This window comes from Eptatretus burgeri, chromosome 13, assembly GCF_056783735.1.
Source record: "Eptatretus burgeri isolate ZD-2024b chromosome 13, Ebu_testis_v1, whole genome shotgun sequence".
In the NCBI taxonomy this organism is placed as follows: Eukaryota; Metazoa; Chordata; class Myxini; order Myxiniformes; family Myxinidae; genus Eptatretus; species Eptatretus burgeri.
The window spans coordinates 50723767-50747631 of NC_140973.1; the positions used below are offsets into that span (position 1 = coordinate 50723767).

The 23865-nt window shown below is 43.1% G+C and overlaps 1 protein-coding gene across 4 annotated transcripts in view; it reads right to left on the bottom strand.

Moving 5' to 3' along the window:
- The window catches only part of UBE2H (ubiquitin conjugating enzyme E2 H), an 81235-nt gene that overhangs the window by 8601 nt on the left and 48769 nt on the right, over positions 1-23865 (bottom strand). For all 4 annotated transcript variants that reach the window (XM_085850643.1, XM_085850644.1, XM_085850642.1 and 1 more), the window contains 2 exons: positions 2021-2060; positions 1817-1869 (listed from right to left, as the gene is read on the bottom strand). In XM_085850643.1, the coding sequence (XP_085706769.1) occupies positions 1817-1869; positions 2021-2060 (93 nt within the window). The remainder of the gene's footprint in view (positions 1-1816; positions 1870-2020; positions 2061-23865) is intronic.

A 23865-nucleotide genomic window follows, 5' to 3' on the forward strand; every position in this document is an offset into this window, starting at 1 on the left:
TGCCTATGATAAGTGGGCCAAGATAGGCACTCCTACCTGTATTTAATGTGTCACTGATATTACTAGCATTGGCACTTTCATGTGGGTGGGTGGTTGAGGGGGTGGGCCATGCTGATGCTAGCAAGAGTCACAATAAAAAAGTGATTTGTCAGATGAGTGTGTAGAAATAATTCCACACCATCAGGGCAGTGAGAACTTCCACACCTCAGAAGAATTCTCCACCCAGACACTGAGAAATTTTCTTCCTCGGTCATCAGGCAAAGTGAGGTGGCATGGTAGCTTGTGAAATTTCTTCCTCCTCCAGTGTGCCATGTCATCAGGGCAGTGTAAACTTCCAAAGATGTATACTCTGATGCCCTCTTTTTCAAGCAAGGCAATCACAAACATTAAATACTTACGCAACTTACAACTCTTACTTCAAGGTGCATTAGACAGCAAGAGCAAACGGATAGGGCACACTCTGTACAATGTGCGTTAATCCAGGTGGCTGCTGGTTGCATCATTGCTTGAAGCATGGCTGTATCACTGATGCAGTGTCCCATTTCCTCGAAACTGGTACTCATTTTGCTGACCTCGGAAAAACGACAGGCGGAGTCAACCCACCTGGTGTCATTCTAATGGCATGACAGGGGCTTGAACTGAAGACCCTACGATCTTCAGGCAGCCACCTTAACCATTTAATTAAGCCATCACCAGGCTTAATGCTCAAAATATGAATTCCTTTATTTTGCATTCCAAAAACAGAATATTTACGGATTCAAAAATAATTTTTTTTGTTTTTTAAGGTTTTATTGCCGCTTCTTGGAAAGCGTTCCCCATTGCATGTTTTGCATGCACATGTCTGTCATTCTTGCTCTTTGCACAATCAAATTTTTTTTAACCCATTGGTTAGGATTTTGGGTGATGCTACCTTCTTATGGGTAGTATCCAAAGTAAGAGTTTGTGACGTCACCGTTTTTTCATAAGAACGTTTCACTTTCCGGAAGGCTCAAATCCAAATCCTTAATCTTTTTGCTGCCTTCAGCCAATACAGATCACACAAACTTTGGGATGCTAGTGCAAGTATGCTCACCATGAGGCCACCACTGTACCCATGCTGTAATGGTTGGTGCAGTAACGACGTCCAATTGTGGAGACCGCATTACGAACAGTGTATAATTTCAAGCCCTGTTATCAATTCCGGTTTTGTTAATGTTTGTCTATGACTCCGTTATATATTGTTAATTTATCAAGTTTAAACATCCGGCACTCGTGTTAAAAATCATCATGCAAATTAAACAGTGCAAAAAAGGTTTGTCTAATTTTAGCCAAACAATGTTTACATCTGAGATACCATGCCATTCCTCCTCTGCTACATGTTTAGGAATGTATCTCGGAGAGGATAGCCTCCAAGTACGAAGCAGCACTTTTGGTAAGGAATATGGACAAGCTTATCATGTATTTTGGACATTCAGCATTCTCTCAATCATATTACATTACTCGTCTGCTCAATGTTTTCAAATCGGATCACATTTAAGCAACGTGCACTCAATGGACGAATATGCTGGAGGAGAAAAACAACAAGTTTGCAATGCCTGTAAGGTTTTACCACGATAAAGGTTTTACACCATGGAACACATCACGTTTGTTTTGTTTGGTACTTTTAGCGAGATTTAGTTGTCGTTTGATTTTTCATTTTAAATCACCATGAAGAAGTGTCAAATGACAACATCAATTCAAAAATTTGAATTATCCTTCAGTCAGATGAAAATGCCTGCTCTATCTTTATAAAAACTTTTCAAGCAAGTAACATCAATCATAATACAAACAGACTCACCATACAAGGCTGTCCAAGTTTGGTTTATAACATCCAAGCACACTGTACCAGATCTAGATTGGGAAAGTGACAGAGTGGAAGAAAATGCATGCATGTTGTACCATTAAAAAAATAGGACATTTGAAAGCAAATATCAAGACAAAAACGTCTCAAAGATATTTTGATTCTTCAAAATTATTTTTAGCGACACCGTATCAGACTTACGCTTCATCAATGTTGGGGTGAAAAATTTTGTTCATAAACCCTGCAAATAACAAAGAAGCGGTTTGCATCACATGTTGAGGAAATGACATGAAAGCAAATACAGCATAATGAATAGCATGAGAAAACTGCAACAATAGTATTCCAATAACTTCAGAGAAGAACAGAGTGTAATTAAGACACATCACACACACACAAGAAAAACAAACTTGGAGATCGCAAAATGGTGAAAAACACAATCATATTGGACATTTTGTCTGAAAACAACAAAAGCTCAATGGATCTCATTTAGACCACAGAGGTCGCGTGACCTTCAATGATAAAGTATGACATCTGCAAAACCTTAAAATGCCCCTCAATGGAGAAGGGAAGGGTGAGGAAATAAAACAGGTAAGGGACATTGAGAACATAGGGAGGAGTGGCAAGGAAATAGGAAAGAAGGGGGAGGAAGAAATTCTGGATCTGGAACTGGACCTGAACCAAATATGATTTATTTTTATTAACTAATGCTGGCAGAAGGGACGCCCAGTTTAACATTCATCCGAGGGAAGGCACACACATTGATGAATCATCCTGCCTGTTAAACACCAGGATGACAGTTTAGAGGTGGGCCGGGATTCAAACCCAAGCGAGACGGCTTAGAGGCAAGTATGCATAACTTTAGGCCATCCTGCCAGCAAATTCCCCCAGAGTATGGATGACTTAAAAGCTGAATTTGGCACATACATCATGAAGTTAATGGCATCAGACAGCAGAGGATTAAAGTTGTGCCAGCAATGCCAATACAAATGGAAATAGAATCAACTCTGTTATTTTGAATAGATACTGCCGTGTCCAGGGAGGTTAACCCCTATCTGGACGGATGGCCAAACTTCTCCCTTGGAAGCCTACAGCCGAGACTCTCGGAGATTAATGCGGACGTGTGGGAAAACAGTTGAGCGCTGCACCAGAATGGCACAAATATACCGACACAAGCAAATCGAATGAACTAAACAAAAATTTGATATCAATAATCAAATTTGTACAATGAAAATAATTCAAATTATATTAATGAAAGCAAAACATGAGGTAAAGTAAATGTAAATGTAAATCTAATTGAGGCACCTCCACACAAACTTAAATACAGACAAGGGGAAAATGAACCAAGAAAAATTCCTCCTTTGTCCCAGCACTTAGCTGTGTGCCAGAGATGGTCTTGAGTGAGCTTTGAATCAAGGTGCTTCGTAGACGTGCCCAACAAAATGGCGCCAAGCCGCCTTCTCGCCGCGGAAAGAATGTACGTCAGGCATTTCGTGAGCGGTAATTGACAACAAGGCTCAGAGACAGCCGTGCAGCTTCATTTCACGAATAGAGCGCGAATATGCCAACCGTTCCTCTCGCACCCGGTTGAGTCACAACGATGGCCCACACGATGAGAATATTTCTGAGGCCTCGTGAGGAGGCCATGAGGAACGCTTTCCTTCATGCCTCAGAAATGTACACACTTCATTGCTCAGCTGAACCGTTAACAGCCAACGTCCTGCTCAGCATGCGAGCCAATTCACACAACCTGAACACGAGAATCGTGCAGCCTTCGTCGTGCCGAGAGCAAAAGCGAGATCCTCCGTGTTCTCTGACTAACATCCTCTCCTGACCGCGAGCGTCCCTTGGTTACTACTCCGCAACCTTCCTATACAATCTGCTCCTCTCACACCCTCTTCCTCTTCATGCATCTCACGTAACATCCATCACACCTCCGCCTCTGGGGCGTGGCCTGCTCGCACTAAACCTGGGAAGGCGGGGCCTCTGCCTGCTTGTAGTTGTTTTAGGGACGTGTTCCCCACCTTTATTGCTGACCTTGGAATACAAAACATAGGGAAAAGTGACACGGGGGCAATTACATACTAGAGGAATTATCCCTAACCCCTATCCAATTAACATGGCACCACCCTCGTGTGGTGACAACACTTAACCTCACAATCTCCCTACTTAATTACAGCGAGATATCTTCGATACATCCACGGACCAACCAACTCTATTCAATCCTATCTTTCTTATGAAATCCCTTCATCAACCCCACAAACATAACAATACATTCCAGAAACCATGCAAATTGGTAAAAATTAAAACAAGTGAGAATTATTATAATATTTATTAGTTACAATTTTTGCTTTTACTGGAGAGAATTTTGCAATTAAAACTGAGAGCACCCATTCACTTTTGTTATATTTTATTTTAATGTTGAAGGCTTCAGTCACAGACTAGTCCTCATCGAGGCCAAGCCTAAATAAAAGAACTGCATTGATAGAAAAGTAAGGAAAAAGAGAAGTCTAAGAGTTTTTGAGGAAGTAAAAAATCTGCTTTTTGAAAAGGGGAAGGTCATAAATGTTTGGGAAGATGTGAGAAGGTAAAGAGTTCCAGAGTTTGGCAGTGGAGGGGAAGAAAGATGGATGAAGTGTGTACATTTCTGAGGCAGGAAGGAAAGCGTTCCTCATGGCCTCCTCACGAGGCCTCAGAAATATTCTCATTGTGTGGGCCATCGTTGTGACTCAACCAGGTGCACCGTCCACCGAACAGTGATGACTCCATCTACACCTCACTATCCGAAAACATGGACCATCTTCTATCTTCTCATCGAAACTCTCTCTTCCTCTTATGTGGTGACTTCAATTGTCATCACGCCAGTTGGCTAGGTGTAGGTACCTCTCTCACCTGCCATGGCACCTCAGCAAAAGCTTTCTGCGACTCATTGGGACTGACTCAATCGGTCAACTTCCCGACCCGGATCTCAACCAATGGTACTCCATCTCTTCTGGATCTGATTTTGACAAATTTCCCTGACAATATCTGCTGCTCTTCCTTCGCTCCAATTGGTTCTTCTGACCACGTGCTTGTTAAAGTGGACATCTCTCTGGCTGTTATCAGAGAACCACCTCACCGCCGTCGAGTCTGGCATTTCACTCAAGCCGACTGGCAGGGTCTCCGAGCAGCCATCAAACTTACAGACTGGTCTCCTATCACCACTTTCTCAAACATCAACTCATCCTGGGAATTCTTTCAAAGAAACTTACTCTCCCTCATGCACAGATTTATCCCCTCTCGTGTTCAGTTGTCTTACCCTTCCTCCCGCCCTTGGTTTACTGAAGCTTGTGGCGAGGCAGTTGGCCTGAAACAACTTGCCTTTGCCTCATGGAAAGCAAACCAAACTGAGGGCAATCTCAGTTCTTTCCACAAAGCTCGGAACAAGTGTGTATCTACCCTTAGGAGAGCCAGAAAACAACATCTTTCTCATCTCAAGTCTGAACTCTCAAACCTCTCTCCCTCCTCAAAATCCTGGTGGTGTTTAATCAAATCTGTTTCTGGTGTATGTTCCCCCTCCATCCCCTGCCTTACCTCAAATGGCCGCACTGCTGATTCCACACGTGATAAAGCTGAATGTCTAAACTCGGTGTTTGCAGCTAAATCTTGTGTCCTAAACCCATCTCTATCTCTACCCACTTTACCCAGTCGCACCCAACTGTCCCTGGACTCTGTATCCTTTTCTCCTGACAAGGTGGAGAGCTTGCTTTCAAACCTCGAGTCAGATTCTGCAACCGGTCCAGACGGCATCAGCCCACGTGTCCTCAAAGCCTGCTCTTCTGCTCTTGCTCACCCTCTCTCTGTTCTATTCACCCTCTCATTTGCCCAAGGTCATCTGCCATCTGCTTGGAAATCTGCTAACATCACTGCCCTGCATAAAAAAGGTGCAAAAACAGATCCCTGTAACTACAGACCAATCAGCCTTCTCCCAATCATCAGCAAGGTGATGGAATCCATCATCGCCTCAGATATGAAATCCTTCCTCTTATCCAATGGCTTGATTTCCAATCATCAATTTGGTTTCAGACCAGGTCACTCAACCCTGGATATGCTGCTTCTGCTCTCCCATCAATGGATGGAGGTCCTCAATGCCAGTCAGGAAATCCGAGCCGTATCCCTGGACATATCACATGCTTTTGACACAGTCTGGCACCCTGCCCTACTCACCAAACTCTCTTCCCATGGTATTCAAGGCCATCTCCACTCATGGCTCGCAGACTTCCTCTCCTGTCGCAGTCAACGTGTGGCCCTAAATGGAGTTCTTTCATCCCCTCTTCCTGTGCAGGCTGGAGTTCCTCAAGGTAGCGTTCTGGGCCCTGTTCTTTTTCTGGTTTTCATCAATGATCTCTCGGACTCTCTGGAAAATCCTCTATTTCTCTTTGCCGACGACTCCACCCTCTGCCGTACCATCTGTCATCCCTCAGACCGGCAAGCAGCAGCTTCTTCGCTCACTGCAGATCTGGATAAAATCACAAACTGGTCCAACACGTGGAACATGTCTTTCAATCCAGACAAATCTCACACTCTCACTATGTCTCTTCGAAAGGACCGTTTACAAAACCCCCCCCATCTACTTTCTCAACAATCCTCTGGAAGAAGTCTTTTCTTTCAAGCTTCTAGGTCTCACTATCTGCCATGACCTTTCCTGGGAAAGTCACATTTCCAACCTCGCCTCAAAAGCCAGTCGCCGACTGGGAATCCTCCGTCGTGCTAAGTCCTTCCTCGGCCCTCTTGAGCTCCTGACCACTTACAAAGCTTTTGTCCGTAGCCTGATGGAGTACTGCTCTCCCCTCTGGGCTGGTGCTCCTGCCTCCCACCTTTCTCGGCTTCACGCTGTCGAAACCAGGGCATTTAAGATCATCGGCATCTCCCGCAATGAAGCTGAGTCTTTGGGCCTCTCACTCAATCACCGCAGGTTGGTCGGTGGTCTTTCTGTCTTCTACCGACTCCTCTCCAGCCTTGCCCCCCTGCTCTCTCTGCGATTTGTCCCCACCACATTTCCACAGGGCGCTCAAGGTCCGCCAACAACCCCCTTCTGGTAAAACTACCAAAATCACGAATCACTGCTCATCTTCACTCTTTTATTCCTCTTTTTTCCCGCCTTTGGAATAAACTTCCTCACTCTATTCTTTCCCATTCTTCCCTCCAGGCTTTCAAAACAGCTGTTCACCACCACCTCTTATCTTCCCCCATCCAAATCCTCGATCTTTTCTACCCCCGATAATCCACCCAAGCCCACTTCCTTCATTTCTCCTGCTTTCCTTCCTGAAAGTCCCTGAAATGTCCATCTTCTCTTCGCCATGTTCCCCGTCCCATCCCCATCCCTCTCCCTTCCACAGTTCACCTAATGTGTCTGTTCCCCACTGTTTTGTCCCTTCCACTCCCGCCCCTCTTGTCTCATGCCTCCTTGCTGTGAGTTGTGTGTTTGCTCTCATACGAGCCTCGACCAAGGTATAAAAAAAAAAAAAAAAAGAAACAAACATCGTAATGGCCCACCCTCGAGTTGCCAATGGCCACACAATAATCATGCGATGTAGTGGCTTGTCATGTATTCCTTGGTCACGCTAATGGAGGAGGAGGTACACATGCAGCAAGTTCTTGGGAGCAGAAACCGAAGTAATATCTGTAGAAAAGAGAAAGAGCGTACTATGCAGCATAATTTGAATGGGTCGAGTTTTGAGGTCACATTGGTGGAGTTGACAAGTCGAATAACTTTTTATTCAATTCTGTCCAGTTAGTATGTGGAGCTGGAACCTCCCCAGAAGTGAGAGCAGTACTCCATACAAGGGTGAATCAATCCTTTATATAGTTGGAACAACTGTTCAGAGGAGAAAAATCTTCAACATCTGATCTGAACAGGACTCCTAATTTCTTCGAGGCAGACTTAGCTATTTGCGTAAGGTGTGGATTCCAGGATAAATTTGATGTCAGAGTAATACCTAGGAGGTTTATTGTCTCACATGATGTAATTTTATAGCTTTCAAAGGAGATTGGAGAGTTAAGAGGAGTTAGAGAGTTAAGAGGAGTTAGAGAGTTAAGAGGAGTTAGAGAGTTAAGAGGAGTTAGAGAGTTAAGAGGAGTTAGAGAGTTAAGAGGAGTTAGAGAGTTAAGAGGAGTTAGAGAGTTAAGAGGAGTTAGAGAGTTAAGAGGAGTTAGAGAGTTAAGAGGAGTTAGAGAGTTAAGAGGAGTTAGAGAGTTAAGAGGAGTTAGAGAGTTAAGAGGAGTTAGAGAGGAGTTAAGAGGAGTTAGAGAGTTAAGAGGAGTTAGAGAGTTAAGAGGAGTTAGAGAGGAGTTAAGAGGAGTTAGAGAGGAGTTAAGAGGAGTTAGAGAGGAGTTAAGAGGAGTTAGAGAGGAGTTAAGAGGAGTTAGAGAGGAGTTAGAGAGGAGTTAAGAGGAGTTAAGAGGAGGTAGAGAGTTAAGAGGAGTTAGAGAGTTAAGAGGAGTTAGAGAGGAGTTAAGAGGAGTTAGAGAGGAGTTAAGAGGAGTTAGAGAGGAGTTAGAGAGGAGTTAGAGAGGAGTTAGAGAGGAGTTAGAGAGGAGTTAGAGAGGAGTTAGAGAGGAGTTAGAGAGGAGTTAGAGAGGAGTTAAGAGGAGTTAAGAGGAGTTAAGAGGAGTTAGAGAGTTAAGAGGAGTTAGAGAGTTAAGAGGAGTTAGAGAGTTAAGAGGAGTTAGAGAGTTAAGAGGAGTTAGAGAGTTAAGAGGAGTTAGAGAGTTAAGAGGAGTTAGAGAGTTAAGAGGAGTTAGAGAGTTAAGAGGAGTTAGAGAGTTAAGAGGAGTTAGAGAGTTAAGAGGAGTTAGAGAGGAGTTAAGAGGAGTTAGGAGGAGTTAGAGAGGAGTTAGAGAGGAGTTAGAGAGGAGTTAAGAGGAGTTAAGAGGAGTTAAGAGGAGTTAAGAGGAGTTAGAGAGGAGTTAGAGAGGAGTTAGAGAGGAGTTAGAGAGGAGTTAAGAGGAGTTAAGAGGAGTTAAGAGAGTAAAGAGAGTAAAGAGAGTTAGAGAGGAGTTAAAGAGAGTTAAGAGGAGTTAAGAGGAGTTAAGAGGAGTTAAGAGGAGTTAGAGAGGAGTTAGAGAGGAGTTAGAGAGGAGTTAGAGAGGAGTTAGAGAGGAGTTAAGAGGAGTTAAGAGGAGTTAGAGAGGAGTTAAGAGGAGTTAAGAGGAGTTAGAGAGGAGTTAAGAGGAGTTAAGAGAGTAAAGAGAGTAAAGAGAGTAAAGAGAGTAAACAGAGAAAAGAGAGTAAAGAGAGTAAAGAGAGTAAAGAGAGTAAAGAGAGTAAAGAGAGTAAAGAGAGTAAAGAGAGTAAAGAGAGTAAAGAGAGTAAAGAGAGTAAAGAGAGTAAAGAGAGTAAAGAGAGTGAGAGAGTAAGAGAGTAAAGAGAGTAAGAGAGTAAGAGAGTAAAGAGAGTAAAGAGAGAAAAGAGAGAAAAGAGAGAAAAGAGAGAAAAGAGAGTAAAGAGAGAAAAGAGAGAAAAGAGAGAGAGAGAGAGAGAGAGAGAGAGAGAGAGAGAGAGAGAGAGAGAGAGAGAGAGAGAGAGAGAGAGTAAAGAGAGTAAAGAGAGTAAAGAGAGTAAAGAGAGTAAAGAGAGTAAAGAGAGTAAAGAGAGTAAAGAGAGTAAAGAGAGTAAAGAGAGTAAAGAGAGAAAGAGAGAGAGAGAGAGAGAGAGAGAGAGAGAGAGAGAGAGAGAGAGAGAGAGAGAGAGAGAGAGAGAGAGAGAGAGAGAGAGAGAGAGAGAGAGAGAGAGAGAGAGAGAGAGAGAGAGAGAGAGAGAGAGAGAGAGAGAGAGAGAGAGAGAGAGAGAGAGAGAGAGAGAGAGAGAGAGAGAGAGAGAGAGAGAGAGAGAGAGAGAGAGAGAGAGAGAGAGAGAGAGAGAGAGAGAGAGAGAGAGAGAGAGAGAGAGAGAGAGAGAGAGAGAGAGAGAGAGAGAGAGAGAGAGAGAGAGAGAGAGAGAGAGAGAGAGAGAGAGAGAGAGAGAGAGAGAGAGAGAAAATTGAGTTTTTGAAGCATTAAACTTAACTTGATTACATTTGCCCCACTGGGAGATCTTGTCCAAATCCAAATTTAAAGAGGTGGCTGTAATGAAACGAGATGTACTCGACTTACTGGTCTAAAGTTTTAGAACACCCTCATGTTTGTTTTTACTGAAATTTAAGCTGTTCAAGTCCAGTGAATAACCTGAAATGGTACAAAGCTAAGTGGTAAACTGCCAGAGGTTAAAAAAAAAGCTTCGGTTACCAAAAACTGAAAAATAATGTAAATTTCAGAGTTGTTAAAAAAGGCCCTTTTCAGGGAACAAGTAATGGGTTTGCAACTGCAGCTGTTCTGCAGCAATGGAAGTAAATTAAGCCTTGAAAGTTGATGCAAACAATTCCTGCAGGTGTCCCAACTTTTGTTGATTAGTGACAAACCCTCTGTCTGTATTAAAGCAGTGTTGGAACAGACTGTTTCTACACCCTCTGAAGCATTATTTGGACAATATTGCACTGCAGGAAGTAGTATGTTGCTGTTGTAATGGCAAGAAAAAGACAATTAACAAAGGAAGACAGACAGACCATTATAACCCTTAAAAGTGTAGGTCTTTCCTTTCGAGAAATTGCAAAGTAAGCCAAGGTGTCAATGAGTACAGTTTCCCACACTATCAAAAGGCACTTGAAAACTGGAGGAAACTGACAGGAAGAGGTCTGGCACACCCAAAGCCACAACACAATCAGAAGACAAGTTTCTGAGAGTCAACAACAGCTTAACACTGGTCAAAGTAAGGAAGTCTCAGTTTCAACTCTGAAGAGAAGACTTCAAGCTGCAGGTTTGACAGGTCCAGTGGCATTAAGAAAGCCATTGCCAAGATGGCAAAATAAGAAAAAAAGGTTTGCCTGGGTCATGAAGCACTGCCAATTTTCTACTGAAAACTGGAAGAAGGTCTTATGGACCGATGAATCAAAATTTGAAATCTTCGGTTCATCACGCAGGGTTTTTGTATGCCGTCGAGTAAGCAAAAGGATGGTTCCTCAGTGTGTGACACCAACCATTGAACATGGAGGAGGAAGCGTGATGATCTGGGGCTCTTTTTCTGGATCCAGTCAGCGACTTGCACAGAGTGATTGGCACCCTGAACCAAAAGGGCTACCACAACATTTTGCAGCACCATGCAATACCCTCTGGTCTATGCCTAGTTGGTCAAGAGTTCATCCTTCAGCAAGATAATGACCTAAAACATACCTCCATGCTATATCAGAACTACCTTCGAAGAAAAGAACAAGACGGTAGGCTTCAAATCATGCAATGGCTAGCACAGTCTCCAGACTTAAATCCCATCGAGCTGGTTTGGGATGAACTGGACACAAGGGTGAAAGCAAAGCAACCTTCAAGTGCAACACATTTGTGTGAACTTCTGCAGCAACGGTGTTGGGAAGAACTTTCCAAACAATATTTGATTTCCATTGTAGAAAGAATGCCACGAGTATGTTCGGCTGTTATATCTGCAAAAGGTGGCTACTTTGATGAGTCAAAAATTTAGATTAAATTTTGTTCAACAAAACGATTCCATTATTTCTTTTTATGTGCAATTATTTATTTGTTCTATGCTTTAACTTCAGAGTACATTGAAGCATTAAACTGCTTAAATTTCAGTAAAAACTGGAAAAATGGGGGTGTTCAAAACTTTTGACCGGTCGAGTCGATCGAGTGAGGGAAGATGGGGCAGATGGGAAAGATATGGAGGAATGTAATGTTGAGTCATCAGCATATGAGTACATTTAGTTATTTGTGGAAGAAAGAAGGTTATTGATAAAAAGAAGGAAGAGTGTTGTAGACAGAAAGGAACCCTGAGGTACACCGCTGTTGATAGGGAAGGGGGGAGATGTTGAATCCTCCACAATTATGGAGATAGAGCGGTCTGAGAGAAAGCTCAATGTGAGAGGGCAGAGTGAAGGAGGAAAGCCGAAAGAGGGAAGCTTGGATATCAGACCCCGATGCCAAACTCTGTCAAAGGCTTTTGAGATATCAAGGCCAACAACAAAGGATTCCCCAAAGTCTCTCAAAGAGGCCCAGACATTCGTAATGTAAGAAAGGATATCACCTGTAGATCTTGCCTTGTGAAAGCCTTATTGGTGGTCAGATAAAAGACTGAGATTCAAGATGCTTGAGAAAATTGGAATTGAGAAGACATTCAAAGACAAAGGAAACAGGAGAAATCAGAGCAATAGGATGATAGTTAGAAGGGTTTGAACGATGACCCTTCTATAAAATAGGCTGTACTAAGACATGTTTCCAGGAAAAAGGAAAAGTTTGGGTTTTTCAACAAAAACGAAAAACAAACAAACTTGCACGGGTGCAAGTTCTGAAGCATATTCCTACAAGACACGGGGAGGAATGCCATCTTGCCCGTCGGCCTTGCTTATGTCCAGAGAGGAGTATTTTTTTGACTGCATGAAAAGGGATTATAGGGAGGGACATAGTATTGGTGAGGCGAGCATCTGAGAGAGATGGAATGTTAGTCATCCAATGTGGAGTTAGAGGAAAAAAAGTGAACCAAAAAGAGTTGCTTTATTGGTTGGAGGACAGCAATAGTATCATTGGAACGGAAAAGCGAAGGAAAGGTAGAGCAACAGAAGTTGTTGGAGATACTTTTAGCTTAGGACCAGAAATATCTATTAGTGGAAGAAGATGACAGGTTGTCACATTTCTTTTGAATAAAGGAATGCTTTGCCTCATGAATAACATATTTGCAATGATTTCTGACAGATATGAAAGCTGAATGCGAGTCGGAGGAAGAAGAGTTTTTCCATGTCCGATATGCCACATCCCTTGCATGAATGGCTGCAGAGCAGGAATTATTGAACCAAGAATTGGTCGGAGAGATAGACTTGAAAGAGAAAGGGATATAAAAGCCTCCATTCCTGCAACAATAACCTCAGCTATACGTTCAGCAGAGATGGAGGCATTGCCCGAGGAGAGGCAGTAGTCTTTAAAGGGAAAGTCAGAAAAGAAGTTTCATAAACCAGTCCAGTCAGCATTATTGAAATGCCAATTCATCGGAGCAGTCGGATGAGAAGTGGTGGTGGTAAGTAAAGTGATGTTCACAAGATTGTGGTCAGAAGAACCAATTGGAGGTGATAGTGTAGTTTTAATGCAACGGATTGGAAGCGAAGAATAAATTCAAAGTATTGGTAGTGTGGTCATGATGATCTGGGATACGGGTAGGGTGGGTGATAATTTGTTCCAAATCATTAAGAATGGAAAATCTAAGAGCTTCACTCCGCCTCATGGCAAGAGTTAAGAAAGTTTGTAAAGCTGTAAAGCTGTAAAGCTGTAAAGCAAAAAAGCTGTAAAGTTTGTAGAATTGGGAGAGCAGTAAGTGAAACAAAGAAATATAGTGATGGTCGGGAGACAAAATTTATGCCAGATGACATCAAAGTTTGGAGATTTGAGGTCCACAAGGTGTACAGCAGATGTGTTGATGTTGGAGTAGATACAAACTCCTCCTTTGAAGCAGAATCGTGAGTGAAGGTTGTAGTTCAAATGCTATAAGAATTAACAGAAACGTCATGTGATAATTGGGTCTCTGAGAGATGCAAAATATTAGGAGAGGAGCTTGCTAGATGATGTTCAACAGCGGAAAGATTCGAAGAAAGACCATGGATGTTGGTGAAATGAATTGAAAATGAGTCATGTTGGTCCAAAAGGCAAGGGTCTTGGGAAGGACTGATACGATTACTGCCTGAGCCCCCTCCCCGCCCCTCTCGTTGGCAGCAGATACAGGCAGATCTCGTTGAAGGCAGAGACACTTATGCTACTTTACTGTAAAAAAGGACTCAACTCAGAGCTTCCAGGAGCCCATGATGGACCTACAAACACAAATCGAAGGTAAAATGTTTTTTTTTTTTAATGCAAAATTGCGTGATGGTGGAATCAAGAGCTTTTTCCCAAGAACAGTTCATTTGTAAAGAGTGCGACAATAAGCAAAGGTTCAAAGATAACCTGCTGTTGGCTTTGCGGTTAGGGTGGTGGTTTGGGATTCTAGGGTCCTGAGTTCAAGCCCCGTTGGCTGCTAAATTAACACCAGGGGGTTGACTCAGCCTGTCATCCTCCTAAAGTCGGCGAAATGAGTACCAGTGTAGCAGCCAAAAAGGCTGCACACGAAGGAAAGGGGTATCAACGGATGATTAAATCTGGTATTGGTGGTGCAGGCATAATGGGCCGAATGGCCTCCTCATGCACCTCAATTCCTTGTAAATGCAATATGCTTTTTTCACTATGATGGCACACCTCACATAAGCACTCCTGAACTGCAAGATGGAATGAGTTGAAAACTGATGGTGGTACTCCGAGTGTACATGGGAGGGTCTAGGGGTTTAAAAAAAAATCAGTCATGGAGGTTCAGGGTGGGGGGGACGACCCCAATACACTCTATGTGAATGCCTGTAATACAGCATCACCAGGTGGAAGCCGGAATTACAAGTCATAACTAGAAAGTATCGTCTTAACTTAACGAGAAAGAAAGAAAGATAGCCCATCTGCATCCACTTTGAATAATACTAAACTTGATGAAAACAAACCTAAAAGAGAAGGGCACTCATCGACGTCACCAGATATGCATCTGCCCACATCATCACATCATTATATATACTTGTACCAAGTTTGATTTAAATCCCTGAACCTAGATTCAAAATATTTAATAATTCTGGCTGCCGGACCATGCGTCCAATCAGGTTGAAATTTAAAACTTATATTCCCCATGATGACTAAATTCAACATGGCTGCCAAACCATGTGACAAACATTATAGCAAGATAACTTTTTGTTCCTCATGGATAGGCAATCATACCTGTAAACTTTCACCTTGATTTGTTCAGCCGTTTCAGAGAAGAAGATTTTTGAAGGTTTGTATGTTAAAAACAATATGGCTGCCGAACCACGTGAACAATGTCATACCGCTGCCAGGCTGAAAAATTTATATTTTGTATCCCACTGATAGGTCGGATCTGAATCCGGACCTAAACCAAAATCAAATTGGCTTGTTCTTGTCACCTGAGCAATTCATCCACCTCGTTTTGTCATAACTCATCTCCAACTTTTTTGAGATATCATGCTACACATAGTTTTTGGCCCAATCTTTCAATGGTGAAGAATCACTTCAAAAATCCTTTCAAATCTAATCAAATGTTCCTTGGATAATAACCCGTCATCCCACCAAATTTCAAGCGATTTGGTTGAATACTTTCTGAGTTATGCGAATAACAAACAAACACACACACACACACACATATTCACAAATAAATAAATAAATAAATACACAGCAACCAATACATAACCTTTCGCAGAATGCGATGGTAATAAATAAACAGCCATCTCGTGCAGCACATTGGTGGCAGGCAGATAGGCAGGTATGGGAGCATGCGCCAGAGTTGCGTGTCGCTGCATCCACTTTCCGCTGGTACTCCAAGGGCCTCTGTCTGGCCATCCCTCAGGCAGATGCCTGGCACATCCCCATCTCCTTGAGATGTTGATCAATCTGCTGCAACCACGAGGCATGTGGTCGGCCCATTGGCCTCCTCCACTCATGAGACTCCCTCGCTGAGAGAATCTGGTGAGCAGGATCAGTGTCAGGAAAACGAGCCACATGTCCATACTCCATACAGCCGCAGCTGACGCTCATGGACTATGCAGGTAACAAATCTCATTTGAGTCTCTCTGAGCAACCGCTTGTTGGACACAAAGTCCGACCGGCAATAGCCAAGAATTCTCCGAAGAGACCTGGTACCAAAGGATTTAAATCTCCGTCTCAGATTCCTGGTCAGAGTACAAGTCTCACATCCATAGAGCAAGGCTGGAAGCACCAAGGACATGAAGACTTGGACTTTCATCCTCCCGCACAGGTACCGGCAGCGCCACACCCCATGATCCAGGGAATCCATGTCTCCCCAGGCCTGACCCAGGTGTCTGTTGACCTCTGGCTCACAGCCAGCAGAGACATGAATATCAATGCCAAGGTAAGTGAATCTCTCCATGAGCTCAACATCCTCACCACAAACAGGTACAGACAGGATGGCAGCATCCAAGATTTCATTGAAAGCCTGGATCTTAGTTTTGACCCAGGAAACCCAAAATCCCAGCGGCTCCGACTCGTCATTCAGGACTCTAGGGCCCCCAAAAGGATATCCAGAGTCTCCGCAAAGACGACTGCATCATTTGCGAAATCAAGGTCAGAGACCTTGACATTCCCATGCGATGCACCACAGCTTGAATTTGATAATCCAGTCCATACAAGTGCTGAAAAGTGTGGGGAACAGTACACACCCCTGACAAACTCCAGTAACAACTGGACATAAGTCAGAGATGGTACCACCACATCTCAGAGCACTCTAAGTACGAATATAGTTCAGACATCAGATCGATCAGTTTTGGTGGCACTCCACGAAGATCAAGAATTCTTCAGAGGGCATCTTGATTCACTGGATTAAATGCATCACAGAGATCAACATAGGCTGCAGGCAGACCCTGCCGAAACTCTCGTCTGCGTTCGGCGAGGACCCGAAGTGCAAGGATACGGTCATTTGTTGACCTCTTTGGTGTAAAGCCTGACTGTTCTGGACGCTAGTGCTCAAGGAGATGGTTTCGAACCCTATCAAGAGTGATCCGAGCAAAGACCTTGCCCGGCACTGAGAGCAGCGTCACCCCTCGGTAGTTGTTGCAGTCTTGGCGATCACCCTTCCCTTTCCAGAGAGGGACAACAAGGCCCCTCTTCCAGTCAGTTAGGATGATGCCTGAGTTCCAGGCAGAGCACAGAACTGCATGCAACAACACGAGTACAGCATTTCCACCAACCTTGAGAAGTTTAGCATTGATGCCACAAATCCCCCAGCATTACCCCATTTCATCCGGTTCACCGCAGTCTGTTTCCACAAATGAAGGTGAGCCACAATTGATCTGAAGGTCAGTAATAGGGATAGTAACACTCCTGACCTCCAACTCGACAGCTGGTGGATCGGCCTGGTACAGCCACTGAAAGTCACCGGCCCAGCGGGCTTTCACTTTGGACTCCTCTGTCAAGAACCCACCACCCTCTGCTCTAACTGCAGTACACAGAGGGTCGGGCAAGGTGGAACGCAATGTGCGAATTCCCCTGAAAGCAGGACGAGAATCATTTGACCAGAGGTGATACTCTGCCCCCTCACAGATTCCTCGCACCGTGTCCACCCTTAGTGCACGTACAGTTTTACGCCTCAGCTCCAACAGCTCAGCTCTGCCATTCAGCCTGACCCTGCAACTCTGGTCAATGGTCTCCAGTGTCCCTTGAGAGACAAATTCTTCTTCACCCAAAGGTGAGTTCCAAGACATCCACTGGCAACATCAAGGATGGTGGTCTTTCAGACACTCCACAACTCTTCAGGATCCCCCAAAGCACCCAAACCCCCAAAATCTCCACTCAGCATGTTCGCAAACTTCTCAGCTACCCTTTCATTCTTGAGCTTGCCAACATCCAGCCTCGGCTGGGATGGTACCATTCTCCTGGATTTAGGCTGCAACTTCAGTTACCACAACAAGCCTGTGGTCAGTATTGAGGAACTGCACACTCCGGTAGACCCTGCAGTTCTGGATTATCCTCCAGTAACCATAAAGGAGCACATGGTCAATCTCCTTTTCCACACCACCAGCATTGGAATACCAAGTTCAGTGATGAGCCTGTGGGTGCTGAAACCATGAACCAGCCACCCAAAGTCCATGACCTCTTGCAAAGTCAAGGAACTTCGTGCTATTCTGGTTCACAGTTCCAGACCCATGGGACCAACACATGTCTCATAAACATCTCTATCAGTTCCAATTGATGCAATGAAATCCCCCAAGACTAGAAGAGTATCTCACCTGGGGCACTGATCAACCACAGACTCGAGCGTGGAAGAGAATAATGCGACCTTCACGGGGAGATCACTCACCCCAGTCGAAGCATACACAGAGACCAGGGAAATGACATCCAAGGAGTGACGAATTCTTCGTCTCATAATACGCTCGTTGACCGATGTTACCTCAATTATCATTTCAGTCAGCTTATTGGACACAGCCACAGCAACTCCTTGGGCATGGTAACCATCAGAGCGACCAGACCAATAGTAGGTGTAACCACCTTCCATGATCTTGCCGCAATCCGGTCTCCGAACCTCAGAGAATGCTGCAATACTGATGTCCAAACACTTGAGGTGAGGTGATAACAGATAGGTGATCATCCTCCCTAAGGGATATGAAATTCCAGGCACCCACCCTAAGGGACCGTCTCAGGTTAACCCAAGGAGACCCCCGTGTGGTGGATGACACCTCAGCACCACCTCAACACACACTACCGCAATCTGACCCTGGAAACCCTGTGGTTTCTCTCCTGTCATCAAAGATTGGGGGTCCCAAATGCTTTGCCCCAATCCCGTCATCCGGTTAGCTGCCCTGAAAAGGGCAACTTGACAGGAGGTACTCCCACGGAGTGGGTTTTCAGATTTATTTTTGCCTTTGGTATGTTTTGTGGGATGAAGTGATTTTAACAGTGGCTGGAGTGAAAATCTTGCCACCAACTTCCTAATATTGGTGGACGGGCTAGTAAGGCCTATTTCTATTCATTATGATTGTCCTTTTTATCATGTTATGAATTGGTCTTCTCCATATTCTCATCATAAGGGTTTGTTGAAAATTTGATGCTAAAATCTGAAATGGTTAAAAAGGTTATGAGACAGACAGATAGACAGACACAGAAGTGATTGCAAAACCTCATCTCCCGCTGCACAGGTGGACAAGTTAATAAAATATGCCACAGACATAAAAATGGGAGAATTAACCCATCCGTAAAGACGGGTTCTTTGCTAGTAATAATAAACCCATCAATTTGAATTAGGACTAAACTCGGGAGCATAATGGTTGCAGCGTCCGCTCTGAGTCTCGGAGGTCGGGAGTTCAAACCTCGGCTGAATCACACCAAAGACGTAGAAAATGGTACCTGCCACTTCCTTGCTTGACACTCAAAACTTAAAAGGATAGAGGATGGAAAAAAAAATTCTCGGAAGGCAATAGAAAACCACCTGATATAATCCTTGCCAAAAAACTGCTGAGGCAGCACCAACAATGTAAAGAGTAAGGTACATCAAATCAAATCAAAATTTGAATTTGTATTCCAAATGGGAGGAATGATTTTCATCTCGGATTGTTTGAATAACTGGTTTTAAATAAGTGGGTATTCTAACTATCAACAGTCGACTGTAATACTACAGCCATAAGCCAGTCAAATGCAGACAAGTTCTCTGTGCAAATCTCAGCAAAATATTCTCAAGTAATTAAAACAACTACCATGTTCACAAACAAAATGGACACAATTTGGAATGAATTCCAGGCATTTTCCAGGTTAAATCAAAATGCACTAAAACAATTTCCTTGGGTTGAAATTCTAGTTTGAAAGCAAATCTTAAAACGACCCGAATATACCTTCGTTGATGGTGCAGAAGTGGATAACTCTATAAAACTATCCAATCACCATAAATTGAGAATATCCCCATTGTGCAGGGAGCCCATGCGGCTATTGTGGTAATCAAAGAAGTGATACGGAGGCTTCTTGTGACGGTTTTAGTGCTCATTCCCTCATCTAATTTGTGTTTTACACGTGATGCACAAGTTTAATCAACACTTGTATCTCCTTTAGAAATGTGACATGTGTTTTCCTTCTACACCACAATATATGTCCCTTATTCATCTTCTTCTCAAGGATTATTTTTCAAAGGTTTGTGCACTCAGCGCTGGGTCTATCAATCAATCCCCCCACAAGTACAGTGCAGCATTTCTCCATGCGTTCAACAAGGCATCTTAGCTTCAATCCCATGTAGTCCATGAGCCAGACCTCAGAATTTCATGGATTGGGACCACCTGGGGTGGCAAAATCTGACTGTTTTCTTGAAAGGCATATACCCATCGATGAAAAAAAAATTTGAAGCCAACCTTGGAACGGTAGCTTAGTGCTAGTAATCACCTCTTAAAGATGGAGATCCGGGCCCGAACCAGGACCTGAAATTCTGGGGTAGGGGAAATATAAATTGTGATATTTTTCAAACTAATGACCCGATTGCTACAAATGACCACTTAAAATGTTGCAAATTTTATGTTCTACACATCTATATCTATTATATGCCAATATGCCAATTAAGTAAGTCACCAGAGGTCAAAAGGTCATGAAATTTGACCCCTGCTTAAAATCTGGCCATCCATCCAAAAAACACCACCATCACCCTACCAATGGGAATTTCTCAGCCAGAATGGACTCAAATTGAAGTTAATAGATGTCCAGGTCCATTTTATGCCTAAAAGTGTGGAATTTATTTGTATCTGAGCCATGGTACATAACAGAATTTGACAAATCTTTGAAAACGGCCATTTTTAGCCCCCAAAAAAATGAATGTCAATATGCTCATATTTAATTAACTTTTTTTGCAGGAATTCAATTTTATACTAGTAATATAAAGGCTATGCAATATTTCTTTCAATGTAACATTTTGGTCTGTTTACAAGGTCAGTAGAGGTCATTGGAAGGTCAAACAGCCCTTCTTCTCTTTCTTTGGACTTTTATTTTTCAACAAGCACACCTGAAGTGCCATCTGTTAACCAATTAATTTACTAATTGGCACTTCTGTATTGTTTCTGACCACCAATCCTTTGTTCTTGAAGGACACAAAGTTCATGAAATTGACATGACACATTATAATTGATTTGAAACGTTCTAGTTGTTTGCTCTGGCACAATCTCTCAATTGTTACCACTAACCATGTTCAGTGAATAGTATTAACAAGGAATCTGCCTAAAAGGTAAGCTATGCAAGATTTTTAGTCACTAAAACTGTCCAAAAGTAGGTTAATTCAACAAAAAATCTCAGAAATCTTGGCCAAATTCACATAGGCCTCATATATAATGATTACTGCCAAAAATGTTGTTCTTACCATTATCCATGTACATTGTATGTTCCTAGATATAACATACCAAGAATGCCAAAATCCTAGAACTGCGCATGCGCCAAATAGCAATAACGCGAGTAATAGAATTTCTATAGGGGTATTTGCAGCATTTAGTGGACGATGGACTAAGCAGATTACAAACACTGATAGCACTGAGGTTTTACAATATATTAAGCAGTATACTGGCGAAGTTTGAGTAAAATTGGTTGAAATTTTTCCATGTCCATCCCGAGGTTGAAAATTTGGAGGTTAAAATGGCATATTTTGCAGTTAATACAAGGAAAATGCAAGAATGTCATGTTTTTGAGAAGGTATAGTTAAATAACGAAGCCATATAATTTAGTTGCCAACAGCCTCAGATGATGCCGGGAGCACAAATAGGGGTGTAGATGTATTCATTTTGCCAATAGAATAATTTTTGTGTCCATGGGGTGTTGAAGTTGACTGAAAAAATGGGCCCAAATAAGTATAAATTTTCATAAAGCAAATTTTTTTTGCAGAACATGTGAATAAAACCTGCATGTATGAATTATTGGGCAGATGTGCGGTCTTCAAAACTAATTTTCCAGTATATTAACTTTAATTTAGCTAATATTTAATATTTATTATTTTTCAATTTTCATGTATATTTTATTTTGGTCATGCCTCACTGGTCACACTTGAATGATTCCTAACAAAGGGAACACTAGCACTGCTGCGGGGAGCTTTATATCGGTATTCTTGGTAATGGAGTAGGCCTATTTCATAATGAGAACCACATGGCTTCGTAACCACATCCCAGAGTCCATTAGTAATCAATAATGTTCTTCACTTTAAGGCAATGATGGAGGGCACTGGAAATCTCGACCAACCCTTACTGCCACGCAAGTTGACCCATTCCTCCTGCATCTTCGAGTGCGAGGACACAGACCTCGAGCTGAATTCACCCCAAGATCGTGCATCGTGGAAACGGCTTCAAAAGCAGCTGAAATCTGGAAGCATGCAGCGATTCTTAGGATTGCTGCTACGGCTAGAGATTATGAGATCCCACAAGTCCTCTATCACAGGGGATGCAGGAATCAATTCGTTAAGAAACGTGACCTGGATGCTATTGAAAAAGCGGCATCTGCAGATAATCCGGATAAGCAGGGACGGAAAGAACTGAATCGGAGAAAGTCATCAGCAGGTCTAACCTCGTCATCATCATGAGTGTATAAACCAGTCTGCATCTTCTGTATGAAAAGCACCAAGTATCTCACGAACAGCAAAACAAGAGAGCTCTTGGTCCAATGTGTCGATCGATGTTCTGATCAGACGGTTAGGAAGGCAGCAGTAGACCAAAGTGATCCAAGAATGATGGCGATTACATCCCGAGACCTAGTTGCAGCTGAGGGCCACTACCACCAGTCTTGCTATCGTAGGTATACCAAACAGACTAGCTCCAAGACCAACTCTGAAACTAGTGGTGATCCGGTGGCATTCCACCCAGACCCAGACAAGGAGTATGCTAAGACTGAAGTACATTGTTACAGTGGACTGTTCAGGTTCATTAGGGAAGTTATATTTGAGAAGCCTCAGGTGATAAGAATGACTGAGTTATGCAAATTCCTGCTTGATTTGTTCGTAGAATCTGGTGGAGGCCTAGGTGAGGTGAAAGCGTCCACTAAAAAGCACATCCACAGAAAGATCAAGGGGGAGTTTGGGGAGAGTATACATGTGATACCAGATGAGCAGGGCAAATTGCTGGTCTATCCTGACAACCTCTCCATGTCCCAGTTGGTGCAAGAAAACCAGAGGCTTAAAGAGGAACTCCTAGCTACCAAGCAGAACACCTAAATCAGAGCACATTTTCACATGATATTTGACATTTGTGGGTGAAAGATTTTATATGAACACCAACAAATTGGCATCTTCCATTTTTGCGTATTTTGGGCTAAAAATGGCCGTTTTCAAAGATGTGTCAAATTCTGTTATGTACCTTGGCTCAGATATAAATAAATTCAATACTTTTAGGCATGAAATGGACTTGGACGCTTATTAACTTCCATTTGAGTCCATTTTGGCTGATAAATTCCCATTGGTAGGGTAACAGTAGTGTTTTTTGGACAGATGGCCAGATTTTAAGCAGAGGTCAATTTCATGACCTTTTGACCTCTGGTGACCTACTTAATTAGCATATTGGCAAATAATAGATATAGTTATGTGGAACATAAAATTTGCAACATTTCGAGTGATCATTTGTAGCAATCGAGCCATTAGTTAAACATATATCACAATTTATATTTCCTCTACCCCATAATTTTGGGTCCCAGTTGGGCCCGGTCCTCCCATCTTTATATTAAGAGGCGACTACTAGCACTAAGCTACCGTTCCAAGCTTGGCTTCAAATTTTTTTTTCATCTATGGGTATATGCCTTTCAAGAAAACACAGTGAGAATTTGCCACCCCAGGTGGTACCAATTTCTGTTCAGGATCATGGACTAATGATCTTTATGTCCATTTGTCAGTCTGGAATCTAGAATCCGAATCAGCATCAGCATCCACCCACACCAAACCCACTCAAAGCTTCACATCCTCCATTTCTGAATCCCCCTCACCACACCCTTTCAATGATTCATCACCCCACCATATCAAACCTTCACCCACACCCCACACCACACTCAAAACTCCCCCAAACTCAAACCTTCACCCTCACCCCACCCCCAAAAGCCTCACCTTACCAATGCAAAGCCTCCCCCCATCCTGCACTCTCCCAACACCTCCTCACCCTCTCTCTCCAGCTGTGAAGACGTCAAACATCCAGGGCCTTCCTGACTCCTTCGTGTGTCTCCCAGGTTATTGTCTCCTCCAATTTGATAGACCTGAACTATGTCACTGTAGCAGAGTTGCACTTTTCATCAAAAACTCAACATCTCACTGTCCTTGTACTGATCTTACACCTCCCATTCCCAAGGAGTATCTCTTGGCTGTGACTTCCCCATCCACTCCCACCTCTTGTTCATCTGTGTGTTGCACCATTCTCCTGACAAACAATTCCATTTACATCTCTCTCTCAGCCAACAAAGATAAA